The sequence below is a fragment of the Buteo buteo genome, chromosome 9 (assembly GCF_964188355.1).
Source record: "Buteo buteo chromosome 9, bButBut1.hap1.1, whole genome shotgun sequence".
Classification (NCBI taxonomy): domain Eukaryota; kingdom Metazoa; phylum Chordata; class Aves; order Accipitriformes; family Accipitridae; genus Buteo; species Buteo buteo.
Window position 1 is genome coordinate 4267369 of NC_134179.1, and position 17817 is coordinate 4285185.

The 17817-nt window shown below is 53.0% G+C and overlaps 3 protein-coding genes across 20 annotated transcripts; 2 read left to right on the forward strand and 1 right to left on the reverse strand.

Annotated features, from left to right (window-relative positions):
- Positions 1–223: 223 nt before the first annotated feature.
- On the reverse strand, positions 224–6644 carry TIRAP (TIR domain containing adaptor protein). Of its 16 annotated transcripts, none has more exons than XM_075034931.1 (5): positions 5012–5035; positions 3002–3623; positions 2757–2843; positions 972–1571; positions 226–827 (listed from the first exon to the last, which is right to left on the reverse strand). In XM_075034931.1, exons 2-5 carry the CDS (start codon positions 3111–3113, stop codon positions 784–786), a joined length of 843 nt encoding a protein of 280 aa, XP_074891032.1. In that variant the 5' UTR covers positions 3114–3623; positions 5012–5035; the 3' UTR covers positions 226–783. The 16 variants fall into 16 exon arrangements, with proteins under 16 accessions (XP_074891046.1, XP_074891032.1, XP_074891031.1 ...); XM_075034930.1 differs by lacking the exon at positions 5012–5035 and adding an exon at positions 4560–4719; XM_075034929.1 differs by lacking the exon at positions 5012–5035 and adding an exon at positions 4531–4719.
- On the forward strand, positions 3339–5871 carry LOC142034170 (cryptochrome-2-like). The gene is made up of 10 exons (XM_075034946.1): positions 3339–3643; positions 3718–3912; positions 3992–4110; positions 4208–4362; positions 4453–4593; positions 4718–4885; positions 4962–5102; positions 5185–5336; positions 5407–5591; positions 5666–5871. The coding sequence occupies exons 1-10, from the start codon at positions 3339–3341 to the stop codon at positions 5740–5742; spliced, it is 1638 nt and encodes a 545-aa protein (XP_074891047.1). The 3' UTR covers positions 5743–5871.
- A 207-nt stretch (positions 6645–6851) lies between the features above and the next one.
- On the forward strand, positions 6852–17792 carry FAM118B (family with sequence similarity 118 member B). Of its 3 annotated transcripts, none has more exons than XM_075034955.1 (9): positions 6852–6923; positions 7309–7354; positions 11483–11560; positions 13693–13945; positions 14337–14564; positions 15848–15976; positions 16331–16616; positions 17260–17319; positions 17424–17792. In XM_075034955.1, the coding sequence occupies exons 3-9, from the start codon at positions 11490–11492 to the stop codon at positions 17435–17437; spliced, it is 1041 nt and encodes a 346-aa protein (XP_074891056.1). In that variant the 5' UTR covers positions 6852–6923; positions 7309–7354; positions 11483–11489; the 3' UTR covers positions 17438–17792. The 3 variants fall into 3 exon arrangements, with proteins under 3 accessions (XP_074891056.1, XP_074891057.1, XP_074891055.1); XM_075034956.1 differs by having other exon boundaries at positions 16412–16616; XM_075034954.1 differs by lacking the exon at positions 6852–6923 and adding an exon at positions 11993–13325 and having other exon boundaries at positions 7325–7354.
- The last annotated feature ends 25 nt before the right edge of the window (positions 17793–17817 follow it).

The following is a 17817-nucleotide window of genomic DNA, read 5'->3' on the forward strand; positions in this document are numbered from 1 at the left end:
GTGGCGCAGGGCCGGGCGCCGCGCGGAGATAGCGCCCCCTGGCGGCTTGGCGGTGCAGCAGGGCTCCAGCGCCGCCCCCCGAAAGCCCAGGTCCCCTTGGGGCACAAGGAGGGTCAGGGGATCGACCCCAGCCCCACCTAAAAGCTGCCTCTCCCCCCACCTCACAGGAGCCCACATAGGGGTCAGGGATCAACACCCCCCCCAGTCTGGGGTCTCTTACTCACCACAGCTCCTTCCCGACACAAACCCACAAGGGGGGGGAGTATTAAAAAAAAACACAACACAATTTAAACCTTCTGCATTTTCATAGTCCCAACAAACCCGTGCAAAGACACCGCTGGCACCTGCCCCTCCTCTTCTCACCTGCAGCCCAGCACTGTGGGGCAGGCACCATGTCAGCTTACTGGGGGTCCAGAGCCCCCCCCAGGACCAGTTCTCACCCCGAGGGGACACTGGCACAAGAAGCTCTGAAGACCCACTGGACTGACCCCCCAAACAACAGAGCTTAGTGTTTGCGTGACAAGCAGCAGGGACCTGCCAGAGGACGTCCCCATCCCCACCAAGGGGGTTTTGGCCAACGTAGCATCACTAGGACACAGCAGGCTCCACACCACTGTCCCCCCCTCCACACGTGTGGGGATCTCCCCATCTTCGCCTCCCAAGTCCGGTCCAAGCAGCTCGGCTTCACCCTCCTGCCCGAGGTCCATCAGGATGTGGCCACATCCAGATCCGGCAGCGGCAGCTCCGAAATGCCCACGGGGACACCTCTGCCTGCTCCCGGCACTACTCCGTCCTGCCTGCGGAGCTCCGGCACAGCTCCTGGAGGTCTGTGGAGGCAGCGGATGAGCCCCGTTAGCAACCCATTCATCTAAAAAAATGAACTATTTAAATAATTTTACAGAATCTGGTCCCTTCCCATGGTCTCTACCCCACCGGAGCAATGTTTCACCGCCATCCCGCAGCATACTCACAGCGCATGATGGTGTCTCTGATCTGCCTGAAGCTGTTCTCCTTCAGCGCCATGTAGATGTAGTAGAGGTTTCGCAGCTCCTTGGGATAATCCTTCCGATCCACGTCCTTCAACACCGGGATGGTGCGCCCGTTGGCCATCGGAGCTTCGGCCAACGCCTGGTGCATCTGGTACTTGCACCAAGGGTCCCGGAGGAAGCCAGGGGTGATGAGCATGACCCAGCAGTGGCTGTTTTGCACGGCATCGCACAGCTCCGTCACCACCGCGCTTCCCGGTGCCGCGTCCCGCAGCTGGAGGAAACAACGGAAGCTTTCGGGTTGACCCTCCAGGTAGGACACCAGCTCCTCCACCAGCTCCAGGTCCACCTCGCTGTGGCAGATGCAGACATCATAGCTCTTGGCCCACCGGGCGCTACCCGAGGCGCTGATGTCCAACAAGGGTGACGAGCGGACAGACCTGGCCAGGCTCGTGCTGGGAGAAGAGCCGGAGCTCTCAGCAGAGGATGAGGAGGAGGAAGGCAAAGATGAAACAGAGCGGCTGGCGTTGAGACTGCTCTCCACTGACCTGGGCTTGGGCTTGTGTAGAAGCCGCCTAAACCAGCCTGTAGAGTCAGAGAGACTGCGGTGAGGTTTGAGGGGGCTCAGCACTCCCCCCGGGCTTCCCAAGGGGCTTGCATGGCATCACCAGCTCAGCAGGACACCTCCAGATGGAAACTGCCAGGGAGGATCTCACCCTGACCCCCCAAAAACCAGCCCAGCCTCTAAAACCTCAGCTATTGCCAAAATCCAGATGCTATTACATCATGGCGAGTGGCCCACGGGCACCCTTGTGTTTCAGTGGGGAGGGGATAGAGCCAGAGGGTTTATCACCCCTGGCACGAACTCAGCCCAGACTCACTGGCCATAGTGGGCAGCACGCTGCTCAGCCGCCGATCACTGGCATGAAACCTCTCCTGCCAGCAGAAAAAAAAGGGGGGAAAAAAAGGAAATTAGGAGAGCAGCAACTGCCCCGCGGCAGGTCTCATCCCAGGAGCTCAGCAGGGTTTATTCCAGGGACACGCAGCTCTGGGGTGCTCACCTGCCGCCCCAAAAATCACCCCCAGCAGGGTTTCCCACATCCACTACCCCAAAATTTACCAGGAAGGAGCGTTTCAACCTCAAGCAGTGCTGGAAGCAGTGGCTCCAGCAGCCCTCCTGCCTGGCTGCACTTCTACTGCTCATTACCAGCTCTCTCCAATAGAGATACACACCTGCAGCGAGTGAGGCTGAGAGCTGACAGGCAGGAGAGACCCTCATTCCCAGCAGCAGGGAAAGGATCCTGCAGAAGGGAGAAGCAAGGATCAGTGGGGATCAACCAGCTGCTGACAAACCAGACAGCTGGGGTGATGTCCAGATCCATATGTCCTCAGTGATGCCTGCCCATCCCTTGCCAGCTCACGCCAGGCCTACACCTCGGCATCATGCTCCCGGCACGGTCTGGGGTGCCCAGGAGAAGCGATGGGGCAGGGAGAAGCCCCAGGAGCAAACGTCACTGCCATTTTCCACTGCTTACATCACCCCTTCTGAAATAAAACATCTCAAGTCACACTGAAGCCTTCCCAACCCCCCCACCCACCCCCCCTGAAAACAGAGCAGGACCACAGCAAATGCTGGCAAGGATCCGGCATACCCACGGAAACCACACTCCCCAAGCGAGCCACAGGTTAGTAATAGTGAAAAGCTCGAGCATGGCTTGAATGACAAGCATGGATGGTGAATAGTAGGGGGGAAATTTGGGGGATGCCTACCTGGGACGCAGGAGTAGGGCACCAGAGCAGGGAAGGGGGATGCATCAGGCCCTGGGTTCAGTGAGGAGGAAGATCTTCCAGGATTGCCTAGGTGGGAAAGGAGAGGTAGGATGCAGCACGTTCACTCTGGAACCTAATGGGATCCACAGCAAATGGTGAGACTCATCCATCCTTACAGCTTCCCCATGCGGGACCGGTTCCCAACAGACCAGCCCCAGTGTGGAGGGGAGGACGGGGGCACCCACCAGCTTTCCCAGGGACAGAGTGGACGACCTGCCCTGTCCCTCCACTGCCTGCTCCCCTGGCCCCCTCCAAGACTCCCCTACTTGCTGGCAGGTCCGGGCTCTGCCTGGGCATGCGGAAGTGCCGGCAGGGGAAGTCTGCCGTGATCTCGTGGGGCCGGGAAGCCTGCCCTCCCCGGGGCCTCCCTCCCACATCCGCCACCAGCCAGATACCGTCGCCAGGCGGGCGTCACCGCACCCAGCCTTCGCCAGTGCACGCCAGCAAGCCCAGACCCATTTCCCTCCCTGGTTTTATAACCAGACACCAGATGGGTCCATCTCTGCCGCTCCCACTTATTTTATGAGTTACATTTACCAAACGAGGCTTTTTTTTTTTCTCCCCAAAATCCACCCCCATCTCTCTTTTCCCAGGTTGCATCCCCCCTGGACCCCCCCAGCCATGCAGCACAGCTCTATCCACTGGTTTCGGAAAGGTCTCCGGCTGCACGACAACCCGGCGCTGCTGGCAGCGGCCACTGATTGCCACCGCCTTCATCCCCTCTTCATCCTCGACCCGTCTAGCGGCCGGGCAGGCACCAACGCCTGGCGGTTCCTCCTCGATGCCCTGCGGGACTTGGATAGGAGCCTGCGGGAAATGGGCTCCAGGTGAGTCCCGGTGCCATCCCCGAGGGATTTGGTGGGGTCTCAAGGGGATTCATGCCCAGCCGGTTCCCCGGCAGGCTGTTTGTGGTGCAGGGCTGCCCAGAGGAGGTGTTCCCCCGTCTCTTCCACGCCTGGGGGACAACACGGTTGACCTTCGAGGTGGACACCGAACCCTCCGCCCGCCAGCGCGATGCCACCGTGGCCAAGCTGGCGGAACGGCATGGCGTGAAGGTGATCCGGGAGGTGTCCCACACCCTCTACGACACCGAGAGGTGGGTGCCTGGCGCTGTCCCTCGGGGTACAGGGGATCCAGACCCGGTGCCGAGCATGTCCCTCCCTCTCCCACCTCAGAGTCCTTGCCTTGAACAATGGCAAAGCCCCCCTGACCTACAAGGGCCTGCAGAGCCTCCTGGCATCCCTCGGACCCCCAGAGAAGCCGGCCCCGACACTCACATTGGAACACCTCCAGGGTGAGCATGGGGTGGTAGACTGGGTCAGCGTCTCCCTCCCTGTTCACCCTGGAGTGGAGTGATGGCTGTCACAGCCCCACCATACATGGCACCGCAGGCTGCCACACCCCATGCCAGGTCAACCATGACACTGAGTATGGGGTCCCCACCTTGGAGGAGCTGGGCCAGGACCCCACCGAGGTGGGTCCTCACCTCTACCCCGGCGGGGAGACAGCAGCGCTCACCCGGCTCAACTCACTCATGGACAGGACGGTCAGTGCTCAGCACCCATCACCATAATTTCAGGGCTGCTTCGCCTCCCCCCATCCCAAAACATGACCCTTGTGTGTCCCCCCGATTCAGGCCTGGCTGTGCGACTTCAAGAAGCCTGAGACGGAGCCCACCTCACTGAGCCCCAGCACCACAGTCCTCAGCCCCTACCTCAAATTCGGCTGCCTATCGGTCCGCACCTTCTGGTGGTGGCTGGACGAGGTCTACCAGGGGGTGAGGCACCATTTTTGGGGTGCTGGGCAGAGGCTGAGCCAGAGGGACCCTGCAGAAGGGGTGGGGGGCTGGAGAAGACAGCGGCCAGCCCAGCCAGAGGGGCTGATCCTGCCTTTGCCAGCAGCGGGAGCACTCCCAGCCCCCTGTCTCCTTGCACGGGCAGCTCCTCTGGAGGGAATTTTTCTACACCGCCGGCGCTGGCATCCCCAATTTTGACAGGATGGTCGGCAACCCCGTCTGCCTGCAGGTCAACTGGGACAACAACCCCCAGCACCTCCGTGCCTGGAGGGAGGTATTTCCCTCAGTGATAGGTCCTGAGTCCTTTGACCCCCAAAAAACACACCCCTGACCCCAGCACCCCACACCAGGGCCAGACAGGCTACCCCTTCATCGATGCCATCATGACCCAGCTGCGCACCGAGGGCTGGATCCACCACCTTGCTCGGCATGCCGTTGCCTGCTTCCTCACCCGCGGGGACCTTTGGATCTCCTGGGAAGAAGGGCTGAAGGTCAGAAGATCTCTGCCAACACCCACCAGTGCCCACCGAGCTCTTGGGGACCCCGTCCCCACGCCATCGTGGTGTCCCACAGGTCTTTGAGGAGCTCCTGCTGGATGCTGACTGGTCCCTCAACGCCGGCAACTGGCTGTGGCTGTCAGGCAGTGCCTTCTTCCACCGATATTTCCACATCTACTCACCTGTCGCCTTCGGCAAGAAGACAGACCGGGACGGGGCATACATTCGGTAGGCGTGAAACCCAAAGCCATGTGAAATGGGAGGTGGCCTCCCTGACGGCTTTGACTCCTCGCTGTAGAAAATACCTCCCTGTCCTCAAGGATTTCCCTGCCAAGTACATCTACGAACCGTGGAAGGCACCACGGGCTGTGCAGGAACAGGCAGGCTGCTTGGTGGGCACCCACTACCCCCAGCCCATCGTGGAGCATGGGGCGGCGAGCAAGAGGAATCTGGGACGCATGAAGGCGGCCCGCGCCCAGAAAGGTAACAAATCCCCCAGGAGGCATCAAGCTCCCCTTGCACCCTGCTGCCACTCCAGCTGCCTTCCTCTCCTACAGGCACCAAGCGGGAACAACCAGCTGGCCTCTCAGTGGCTGAATCACAAAGGAAAAAGCCCAAGGCCAAGCCACACTGACCCCCACAGGGACCCCCAGCTGTGGGTCAGGCACTACTTGTCCGGTTTTGACCCATTTTGCTCAACTGCCCCGCATTAATCTCTTCCCCTCTCCTACCCCAAGACTGGTGACTTTGATGCTGCCGCCACCCCAAAAACCAACTCCCCATCTGGGGACATGCCCCAGAGAGCAAACGCCACCCCACAAACCCGAGTCCCCAAGGGACAACACCCCATTGGATCGACCTCCACCCCTACCTTAGTGATAATATAATCATTATTAAAGGGAGCAGAGTAATTAAGAAATCACAGTTTGATTCACCACATGCCTTGACCCACCAGCAGCAGCACCACATGGAAGTCTCCCAGCAGCACAACTGTGTTTTGGGTACGGTGTCACTGGGTTGGTCATCACAGGGAAGTCTGCTGCTTACTCCATTGCCTGCAGAGTATGAGGAGATGGGTTGAGGCTAAGGTGAGTGCAAGGCAGGGGCAAAGCTAGCCCCCAGAAAGGCGTTCACATGAGAAAATAAGCCTGCTTTTGTCGCTAGATATACCCACCGTCAACACACTTCAATTATGGCGCCAATACAAAGTGATGCACAGCCACCCTGAAAGCCAGAGAACAGCTGCTCTTCCCGGAAAGCTCGAAATACACCCGAAGTCCTTCACACAGATGCCTGAAAGCATTACGGCAGCCAGCTAGGGCCAAGCACTGCTTTACTACCTCACAAGGCTGGACACGCTGCCGCACAGACACGAACCCAAGCAGCTTGTGGAAGCAACTCGCGGAAAGAAGGCCCCTGAGGGGAAACGGGGCGCAGTCGCACCCACAAGCCCCCCCTCAGCCTCTCACACCACGACCTGACAGACGACCTGACAGACGCCCACCACACCGCCCTCCCCCGCCGCCCACAGGCGAGAACTGCCTGGCGCATGCGCCCGCCGCCTTTTATAGCGTCGCGAAGCATCGCGAGAACAGAGGTGAACTCTCGCGCAAGCGCCTTTTCTCCCTCCCCCGCCCCGCCGCCGCCGCCGGCGGAAAAGCGATAATCCCGCCTTCTTCCGCTACCATCCAATGAGAGGACGGCGCAGAAGGGGGCGGGCCAATCCCTTCCCGTCGCCCCGCCCGCCGCCGCGCCGAGGAGGGGCGGGGCGGGGCGGCCGGGCGTCTCCTCATGGGGCCGGGCGCGCGGCGCCAGGTGCGTGCGGGGCGGGGGGGGGGAAGTGGGGGGGGGAGCGCGTCGCCATGGCGACGGCGGGCGAGGGTCGCGCGCGCGTCTGCGGGGAAGGCGGCCGCCGCCATGAGGGGAGCCCCGAGGTCCGCCGCGGCGGGGAGCGGCGGGAGCTCCGTCCCCCTGTGTCCCGTCCCCGTCCCCACCGAGGGGGTTGTGGGGCTGCCCGGGGAGTGTAGGGGGCCGGGGATGGCGGGGGGACCCAACTTCACCTCAGGTCTGTGAGACACCCCCCACCCTGCGCCGTCGCCCTCTTGAAAATCCATTTTCTTGGACGTTTATCCCCTCCCGGAGAAGGAGCCCCGGCCTTCTCGCTGCTTGCTGAAGTACGGTGTTCTTGCTTTTCCCTCAGGTTTAGCGTGAGAGGGGGCGAGGAGGGGGCACAGCGGAGAGGAAAGGTAAGGCTTCAAGGCGCTGGGCATCCCTGAAGGTGGAACCCCACCCCACTCCCCACCACCCTCGGCAGCGTGTCCGGCCCGGTTTGCTTCCCAGAAATGCTGTTGGAAAGCCAGCTCTGTATGCAGAATGGCCTGCTTGAGAGCCGCCCCACTCTCTCATCAGCTGGGGCTTAAATCGGGCAGACTGAAGGCAGCCTACGTCTGAACGCCTTGGCCCAGCGCCTGTCAGACAATGCAGGCTCCTGTGTGTGAGTTTGTGGGGATGCAGGCCTCTTCCAGGCTTTGCTCTATGAGTCCCTCTCGTTTTTCATGAAGCCGGTGGGAGCTCGAAGCACGTGGAGAATCGCAGCATTAAATAAAAACCTCTGGTGTAATTTTAACTCGCATCCGAGGAGGCTGAATCTTGTGTTCGTAACGTCGGCGCGAATAGAAACAGGGCTTGTTTTCCCTACGCTGCCGGTCCCCGTTATCCCTGAAGCCTTTCTGGGGCAGTTTTGACGAGCCATGCGGGCCTGCTCCAATTGCGACTCCCACATGGAGGGTCAGAGCTTGGGAATCAGCCAGGGAAAACTCATAAACATTCTTTCAGATTCTTCTAGTTGACACATAGCGGGTTTTAAACTATAACGTAACATTTGTCTTATCCCAACATCTTAAAGCCCCTTAATTTAAAAAGGAGATCTGAATTATGCCCTCAGTGGTGGTAGTTCTTCTGAGCACTCAAAGAAGCTAAAAATAATTGATGAGCAATGAATTTGTACTTGCTTCTTTATATAATTTGAGAGGGCTGTTCCAGAGAAGCCCCTCCTCCAGCACTGAGCTGGAAGGGCCCAGGTTTTACTGTGCTTAAGCTTTAAATGTTCAGGTGCAGGTGTAGCTTTACTTGTGTGTTAGCTGCTGAGCATGGAGACAGTCAAAGGGTGTCCGCAGTGACTTCCCCATCTCCTTTGGTGGTGAGTCAGCGGAGAAAACGTCTCATTAATTTTCTGGGGTGGTTCTGAAGGCTGGGGTCTGACATTGACTGAGTGGGATAGTCCTGTTTTGTAGTTATGGCAAGGGTTTTGTAAATACACACTCTGTGTGAGCATCAGCGTTAATTTGACATAGGCTTTCTTTAGGCACTTGGGTTTGGCTGGGATACATCTTTTGTGTTTTGGGCAGCTGGATGTGTCTTCTTTATATTACATATGGAATTGTTGTGGTTAGGTGTATTCAGTGTTGGCGACTTGGGCATCATTTAAAGATAATGCTGAAATCTGTACCTCAAAGGCTTTAGGATAAATTAATTTATTTCTTCAGTGTGGAGGGTGAAGGAGAACGCTGCAAACCTATCCAGGGACTCTATAAGCACAGTACAATTAATAGTAAAAGCAATGAGAGACAGCGCTGTGACAGGATAACGGGGCAGCCGAGCCAAGAACCCACAGAGTTTGATGTTTACACTCTCTCTGACTCCCTGTAGTCTAAATAGCTGGAAAGTTCCCAACATCTTGATGAGAAAGACTGGAGAGAGGCTTCTTATCTTGTAAGTGCCCGTCGCTCCCTCTCCTTCATGGCACCTGCGTACATGGCATGGCCAGGTACTGTACATGGCCTTGGCACCTTTTTTCCCTGCGGCAGTGGTGCCACACTCTGAGGTAACACTGTTTAATTTCGGTTACCTTGACTGTGCTGGCGTGATCTGTCCCCCTGGAGAGCAGACCTTCTCCCCAGGCCTAAATCTGGAGGTTTATGTTTCTTGGCTGAATCTCCAAGACTTGTTCTGAACAGAAATAAGAACATTTTTGGAGACAGGAGAAGACTAGACATTATTTCTGATGTTGGTTTTGGTTTTCCTTTTTGGCTATCTGCATTAAATAGAAATGAAGGTTGAAGTTCATGATATTAGACAACCATTTCTTGGTAGCTATAATTATAAAAGGTGGTTTTTCCTAAGTTCAAAATGACTTTTTAAATGTCCTTAGTGCTTTAGAGGCACTTAAAAATTGAACTGATGACTCCATTTCTGCTGTTTAAAGTAATGCAAATGTGTAGGATGAGCGAAATGGGAGCAGCGCTCAGGCAGGTGAACAAGCAAAATGGGGGAAGGCCTCGGCAGGAGTTTATAAACAGACTTGATATTTGAGACTTGGCAGGTAAATCTAAAGCTAATATAAACTTAAATTAGATCCCTAAACTAAGCCAGTGGAGAAAGTGGGGAAGGTTTTACCTTTGGCTACTAGGTGTGCTGCCTCAGAGGGGATTGAGGGCAGACCTGGACAGCAGTGGGAGTTCAGCATGTTGCTTTACACAAACTTCCTTCTTAAATATTCCAGTTAATGAAGGTTACATGCTTTAGTCCTGAGCTTGTCTAAAGTGTCTTTGCATCATGAATTAAATTTGGCTGGCTTTATGGAAGCAGCCTGTTCTTCCAGAAGAATCAGCTAATCCAAAATGAGAGATCTTGCTCTACTGGAAAGGAAAAAAAGGAGGTTTTTTCCCCCTTGATATTTTCCATCCTGACGGTGCTTGGCTGTATTCACTGGGGGTGAGTTTGATGTTACCGCCTGACTGATCATGTGTCCGATGGATTCTCCTGCCTCCTCAAGAGACACTGCTCCTGAGCAGGTGTTTTTCCAGTGGTTTAACTCCCCAAAATGGTTCACCCCATGGCCTGATGCTTGCAGGCATTTGCAGGGCAGGAGGCTGCAGAGTTTCATTGTCCGAACTTCGTCAAAGTGCTTTCAGGCTTGACGGCAGGTTGGAAAAACACAGGGTACAATGTTCAAAAGGGTGCGCAGTGGAGGAGGCTCAGCCTTGCAAGCACAGAGGGTGTAAAACTGGGAGGTACAAGCAGTTGGCTGGAGCCTGGTTCTTCGCCTGCTAAATGCGTTTGAAACTTTTATCCGAAATTGGGGCTCTACAGTAAAATAAAAATCTGATTATTTGAGATGACAGGCAGCATATGCGAAGTGGTGTTTCAGGAGGCAGATTGTGAAGACCAGCTCTCTGAGGTGTTATAATATTATTATACTATTGTTATAATAATGATATGTTATTATTGTAATGATAAAGTTTTCAGAAGTGAAAGGCTGGCAGGCATACTGTATCTGAGCATCTGCGAGAGTCGGTGTGCCCTGTTTTCATCATCCAGCATTGAAAGATGACAGATATCTAGATTTCTTAAAGGATCCCTGCCAACGTTTGCAGCCCAGCTGAGATTTCGTACCTGCAAAGAGTTGCCCTGTGCATCCCCTGTCAGTGCTGCTGCTTTGCTGCAGTGAAGCAATTGCAGGCATCTCACTCGTAGAACAAATAACTCAGATCTCACCAAGGCTGTAAAACCTGTAAAAAACTGTGAATTGGGGCCAGCAGCTCCTGCGCAGCATTTCCTTTTGGCAAAAGTCTGCCTACCAGAATTTTTGCTGGACTCTTCATTACAATGGGCAAGAAAAAATGGGTAAGGGTGAACAGTTCTGTCTGCTTTCTTTCCCTTTTAATAGTCTTATTTTGGAGAGGCAGAGTGGGAGAGGACTGTGTGCTGGCAGACCTTTTGTATTTTATGCCATGGGCTGTTGAAAGAGTTCTCAGACATAGAACTTCCTTACCGTGGGCTTTAAGGTCACATCCCACCGCCTGTAGACGTATGGTGGGACGGATAATCCTTCCTTCATCACCAGAGAATGAAATGCTCTCGGTGGCTTTCTGTAGCCAACAAAAATCTTTTTGTCTTTCTTCCCTCCCGCTGTTCTCCCAAGCAGCAAGTTTGCTAACAGGCATCGCCTTGGAAGGGGGGGAGCGCATGCTCTGAGATGTAGGCTCTCAGGCAAAGATGAATGGCCAAGGTGAAATGAAGGGTCTGGCAAACAGTGGTCTGCCAGTGGCGACTGCAACCCGGTTTTGTACAAAACAGCCCTACGATTTTATCGAGCTTCGTTGTAAAGGAAGTTAAGGAGGTGGATGAGAGCTGCGGGGCAACGTTCAGAAACAAAAAGGTGCAATTCTTGGTCCGAAGGTGATCTCGTAAAGATAACAAAACCCAGTATTTATCTGCCTCTGAAAAGCTGGCTCGAGAAAAAAACTGCGATCTGTTCCACATCATGTTGCATGTATGTAGTGACTTTGCTTGTGGTGATTTGTCTACTATAGAAACTGGATGGCTTCTACCGTGAGCCTGGATAAAGAAACGTTGTTGGAAGATGGAATGCCACCTGCAAAAAAGCCCAGGTAAATTTAATTATACTCCAGTGAATGTCTTCTAATAATAAGAGCTTTTTCTGTAATCTTGCATTATTCTTTAAAGAGCACGACACTTGGCACCAAGCTCCAGCAGTCATTTTGGTTGCTGATCCAAGAAAAGCGCACTGTCTCTAGCCATGCTCTGTGTTTTCCTGCGGTGCATGGAACAAAGACCTTAATGCCCAGAACGTACTTTGCTGCTGGTTTTTTTCTTTTAACCCCTAAGCCAGGAGGCGTGGTTGCACAGAAAGCTGTTTTTTACTGTACCGTCTCCGTGGTTTTGATCGGTGTTAACCCTAGCTCAGGTCCTGTCCACACGTAGGGTCACGTCAGATGCGGTGGTCAAGCTTCTTCACTTGAGTGGAATGGCAGTTCCTGGGAGGACAGGCAATTACTCAAATTAGTACAATTTTGCTGCAGGTAAAGGCTAAATAATTCCACTCTGGAGGCTCTTCATACTAATAAGTAAGTCGTCTTACAGTTCTCCAAGCGGGAACCTGAGCATGACGCTAACTTGGGACAGAGCCACAATTCTTTCCGTCCAAGGTTGGTACTGCGGCTGCTGCGATAGCACGGGCTCAGAAATTAAGGCATTGCCATCTGCGAACGAGCAGCTAATTCATCTAGGGAGTTGTCTTCCACTAACCTGATTTATTTACGAGTTTTGGAGGGCTGGAGAATAGTTTCTGTGAGGGAACCCTGGTCTCAAGGTTGATCCAGTGACTGTGGAATGAGCAGAAAAGAGGCCGGGAGATTATTTTTTCCTTGCTGAGGATATCAGAGTAGAAACAAGGGTATTTATCAGCATGGGAACAGAATGCCTCTTTCAGAGGTGTTGCGTAGGATGTTAAGACTTGGGTATTTGTTATTATTTTGGAATTCAGTGCCTAGGTTTCTGGTTGTGTTTTTATACTAGCTTATTAGCACGAATACTAATTTATTCTTTGCGTGTGAGGCTTGCAGTCCCAAAATTAAAACCCATTTATCGCCACTAACAGTGAAGACCTCCTAAAGAGAAGGGTTAACTTGTCTGTTTTTGCAGGCAGTAGTGGAGGGAAGGCAAAGCTCCGTCTGTGTGGTGTCGGTTTCCTTTCCTTTTCTCACTAAATATCATGTGTTTGCAGATAAAAAACATTCCTTCCAAATGACCTGCCTCTCTGGGCTGCTGCTTCCATCCACTGGGAAGTTGCAGCCAGTCCTCTGCTTCAGAAAAGCAGCTTGACACTAGGCAAGGCATGATGAGGAGAAGCACATCTGCTTAATAAATAATAAACGTCAAATTTAAAAGCACTGTGCAGGTATAAAGCTAGGAAAGTAAGGAAGAGGGGAGGAGGAAGAAGGAGAATATAGCCACGCAGCACTTTCATGAGACTCTTCCATCATCTGGGTTTCCAAAAGATTGGCCTCGAGCATCCTGCTTATGTTGCAAGCGTGACAGGGAAGGGATTTCTGGTACAGCAACATCCCACTGAGGGGTCTTGTCAGCAAAGAGGGGCCAGGAGCTGGGAGGAAGCCTCTGCTTCCTTCCTTTTGTGCTGGGATGAATGGGGCTGCTGTTTTCAGGCCCCTCTTTAGCACCTTATTTAAAGCAGGCGCAGTCACGGTTGTGTTGACTCCCCTGGCGTGGGGGTCCTATGCATGCTTTGTCTCAGTGCGTAAAGAGTATGTATGTGTCTCTACAGCCATTGACAACATATTCCGTGTTGCTCACCACACCTTTTTCACTGTCTCCAGCCTTTCTGCTAGCTTCCAGGTAACTATTATTAACAAGACCTCCCTTATTCCAAATTTTCATGGGATTAGCTTTGCTTTGGAAGTATTCCTGGGCAGTATTGAATTCCCCAGTAACTGTCTCGGTAACAGACTCAATTGCCAAATATGTTGTAATTACATGCCTGGTAATTGTGGGCATTTGTGATGTTGATCCATGGAGCAGCGTGCTGTCTTTGAAGGATACTGAGCTGTTCCTTTCAGCCTCTGTTTACCAGAGGACCGTAATGGACATGTTGACTCAAAATTTAGGCAGAGGGTACCTCCTTTGTCCATGGTCTGCATGTTCCACGACCAGAGACATCCTTCCATCTACCATGGTACCAGCTATGCTACTTTTCCTCCCGCAGGAAGCTGTTGCCAAGCCTCAAAACCAAGAAGCCTCGGGAACTTGTATTGGTGATCGGGACAGGAATCAGTGCAGCGGTTGCTCCCCAGGTCCCAGCACTGAAGTCTTGGAAGGGGTTAATCCAGGCCCTCCTGGATGCTGCTATTGACTTTGATCTGCTGGAAGATGAAGAGAGCAAACGGTTTCAGAAGTGTCTCCATGAAGACAAGAACTTGGTTCATGTTGCCCACGACCTTATCCAGAAGCTGTCTCCGGTGAGTGTGCTTGTAGCACTGTATGTAAATATTTGGTACCCCACCCCGAGAATGGGATTTGGCTTTTGGAAATAGCCAAATCTGATTCTCCAGCATGCCCCCATCTCCAGTGATTCCTCTGTCTACAAGGAACCACAAGTGCACAAGTGCAGTTACTGTGCCAGGTTCCTGAGACATAACTCTGCTGTGGACACCAGCTTTTGGGTATTTCACTCAGAGTATCCTGGGCAGGGGGAGTACCTGCCTCAGTGCAATATGTGCTCTGTGTTAACCTTGCAAGGACCTATAGCTTTGCAGAGGTCTTCGAGAAATATGCGGGTAGTTTTTCGTTGAGTCGTTTGGCACGAAGTGTTAGAAGAAGCCTGATTCTGATCTTAATCTGTCTCCTCAGCGCACAAGCAATGTTCGCTCAACCTTTTTCAAAGACTGCTTATACGAGGTGTTTGATGACCTGGAATCTAAAATGGAAGATTCTGGGAAGCAGCTGCTTCAGTCTGTGCTTCACTTAATGGAAAACGGGGCACTTGTGTTAACCACAAACTTCGATAACCTGCTGGAATTGTACGCAGCACACCAGGGGAAGCATCTGGAATCTCTTGACCTGACTGATGAAAAGAAGGTAAATGATGATGATTCTATTTTTTTTTTCTGTCAGGGCTAAGCTGGGACAACACAGGACAGTGGCAGCTGCGGGATGTGCCCTCTTGCCTGCGTAAGGGGATTGTAATGTTCATAGTAATTTAAATGATACTAGACAAACATTTGGGGCAGTGAGCAGAGGAATGAAGACGAATGCTCATTTCTGAAACGCTGTGCCTGCTGGCTGACATCCATTGCTCAGGAGGAGCCCTTAAGCCTGGTGTTTCTTTGATCTCTGTCCTTGAAACTTCTGGCTTGGCCTCGCTGAAGTACTGCAAGCCTTGCTTCCACATAAGGCTTGGGTGGACGTTTCTAACCGACACAGGAAACTCCATGTGAGATGCAAAGCTGACCTTTCTATTTTTATAATGTGCTGCAGAGTCCTTTTTGTGACAGAGCGTTTTGGGGGCTGTAGCCTTCGAGGCTTCCCTCTTGCTCCGTGTCCTCTTTCTGAAACTGTCGGATGGCTCCTGCTGGGTCACTCCGTGTGTTCCAGCTTCTTCTGCCATGCTCTTGTATTTGTAGCCGCTCGCTTCACACAAGCCTCCCTCCTTTTGCCCCAGGTCTTCAGTCAGGTAGAAAATCAGACTGTGAAACCCTCAGCTCTTCACCATCTGCCCACCTCATCTTTCCATCATGGATTTTACTGGTGGAGAGCATCTTGTCCTTCTGTTTGCTTGTTAAACACGCCACATGTAGGTGCTGTGCGGTACTTGGTCTCTTTCCATTCTGACTCATTTCTGTGCTTCATGTTTCCTGCGTGACCTCTTAATCTACACGGCTGGAAGTACTTACAGTGTTACAAATAAGCATTCTAATTATTGCAAGCTTAAACGAGCTAAGGTCTGCAGGAGTAAACCAAGAGCCTCGGAAGTGGCTTTCTGAAATGAAGGTCAGCTGTTGAGCTCCCTCAGAGCTTCTCAGAGCCTGGAGGGGCCAAGAAATAAAACTCTGTAGGCTTGAGAAACATGTGGGCATACTATTTATAGAGTTTTTCCCTTTTTTTCTGCTGAGTCCAGTGTATTGATTCAGTCTCTTCCCATCGCATTCGCCGTTCAGCTGAAGTGTTGACCCAAACAAGTGCCGTAGGCTGTAGCCACGGGCCGTGATGTAGAGGCTGATGGACTCATAACCTCTTGAGGAGATAAGATGGGGAAGAAGCTGACTCTTTGAAACACTTTCCCAAAATGGCATTTTTAACAGCACCGTGGAAGCTGACACGATGCACTCGCTAACATTTCTGGAGGGGTTTGTTTTGTGCAGGTGCTGGAGTGGGCACAAGAGAAGAGGAAGCTTAGTGTCCTGCATATCCATGGTGTTTACACCAACCCCAGCGGCATAGTGCTCCACCCGGCCGGGTACCAGAACGTGCTGCGCAACACGGAGGTCATGGTGAGGCAGCCTTCCCTTCCCTCTGCGGGGCATGCTGGGGGGTCCCATACGTTGTGTGTATACATCTCCTGCTTCCCTGGCACGCCCATACGTTAACCAGGCATAGACTCAGCTGAGTTTAAAGACTGAGCTTCACGCAGGGTGGTGGGAGAGTCCTTAATTTTGTGAAGTAGAAGAGGAGGGATGGATTCTCTAGCCTGCTAAGCTGCAAAAACACCTCACCACACTTGTGTTGAGGACGACTGAGTGATGGCAGTCCTGCAGAGCCTCATCAGTGATCAGGCAGGTGCTGTCTCTTGTGCCGTGTGAAGATAAAGCTTGCCTTGACTGAGAACATCTTTCCCTTTTTTAAAGCGAGAGATTCAGAAGCTGTATGAAAATAAGTCATTCCTGTTCTTGGGCTGTGGTTGGACTGTTGATGACACCACGTTTCAGGCCCTGTTTTTAGAGGCTGTCAAGCACAAGTCAGACCTGGAGCACTTCATGCTCGTACGGAGGGGAGATGTGGATGAGTTCAAGAAGCTCCGTGAGAACATGCTGGACAAAGGGATTAAAGTGATTTCCTACGGAGATGAATACGCAGACTTGCCCGAGTACTTTGAGAGGCTGACGAGTGAGATCGCCATGCGGGGTCGAACAGGTACAGGGGTTACGGGCTGTGCGGGATGGCTGTCTGCGTACATCCACCATCTCCACACTTACCTCGGGCATCCTGTCATATGACAGCGCAGATCTTGACTGTCACCGTGGACTTTGGAGTGTAGGCACTGTTAATAGGCCCTCTTCTCTATGCTATGTTATTCCATAAGATTTTTTTTTCCAAAAAAATTGTCTGCAAGTGTAACTTAATTTGGGGCTTACTTTTACAAAATCACTGTATGTTCTTGTAGTTTAAAGAGCTCTGTTGCTTCCCATGCATCCAAACATTATTTTTCATGTGCAGCTGCCGTTGTTTATTCCCTTTCTTAGTGAACAGTTAGAGCATTTCAGTCTCGCTGACCTTCGTGCTACTCAGCCTGAGCTAATGCTTTAACATACACAAGATCTCGCTAATAAATCATAAAAATGGGGAAAAGTGAGTTTGCTAGCCAGAGCCTTGCCAGCATGTGTTCTGAGGGGTAAAACCCAGCCAGGAAAGCCTGTCGTGTGAAACTACTGCACGTGGGCGGCAGGCCGCCTGCGTTGCTTGGGAGTGCTTGCTGTTTGCGCAGGGGCTCCCCGTGTCTGCGCAGTCACCTCGGGGTTGCCTTTCGACCCGGTCGTTGCTCTCTGCTCTCTCCTAGGTGTGCCTAAGGAGGGACAACAGCTGAACGGCTCTGCCGCTGCCCACACAGAGATAAAAGGTGAGACTCTCCCGAGCTGCGAGAGGCTTTCTAGCCCCTTTGCAACTCCCTGGGAGTCCAGCAGCCTCTCTGGCAGGTTCGGAAGAGCCTTTACTTTCCCGCAGGATGCAGCACTTGAGCATCAGCCTCGCCCCAGGATCTGTGCCGCGGCAGGGTCTCCCTAAGCCAGAGCCAGCAGCTCCCAGGGAGGCCTGCGCGATTTAAGGCCAGTCTAGGGGAAGAGCAAAGCCCACTGCTGTCAAGCTGCTGCCCACACGCACCGAGCTGAGCCGGGACACTTCAGGCATGAAACAGGGACCGGGGCAGAGCCTCCTCGGACGGACACGCGCCTGGTTTAACGTAGTAGTTGTCTTTTTATCAAGGTTGCATGCGCCTGGGGAGCGTGTTCTCCCCAAGGGACCTGCAGCCGCCTCTAATTTCATACCTAGTGCTTTTGTATTCTGTACTTTCAATTAAAAAAAAATGAAACTTGAGCTTTTTTTTTTTTACTTGAAGCTC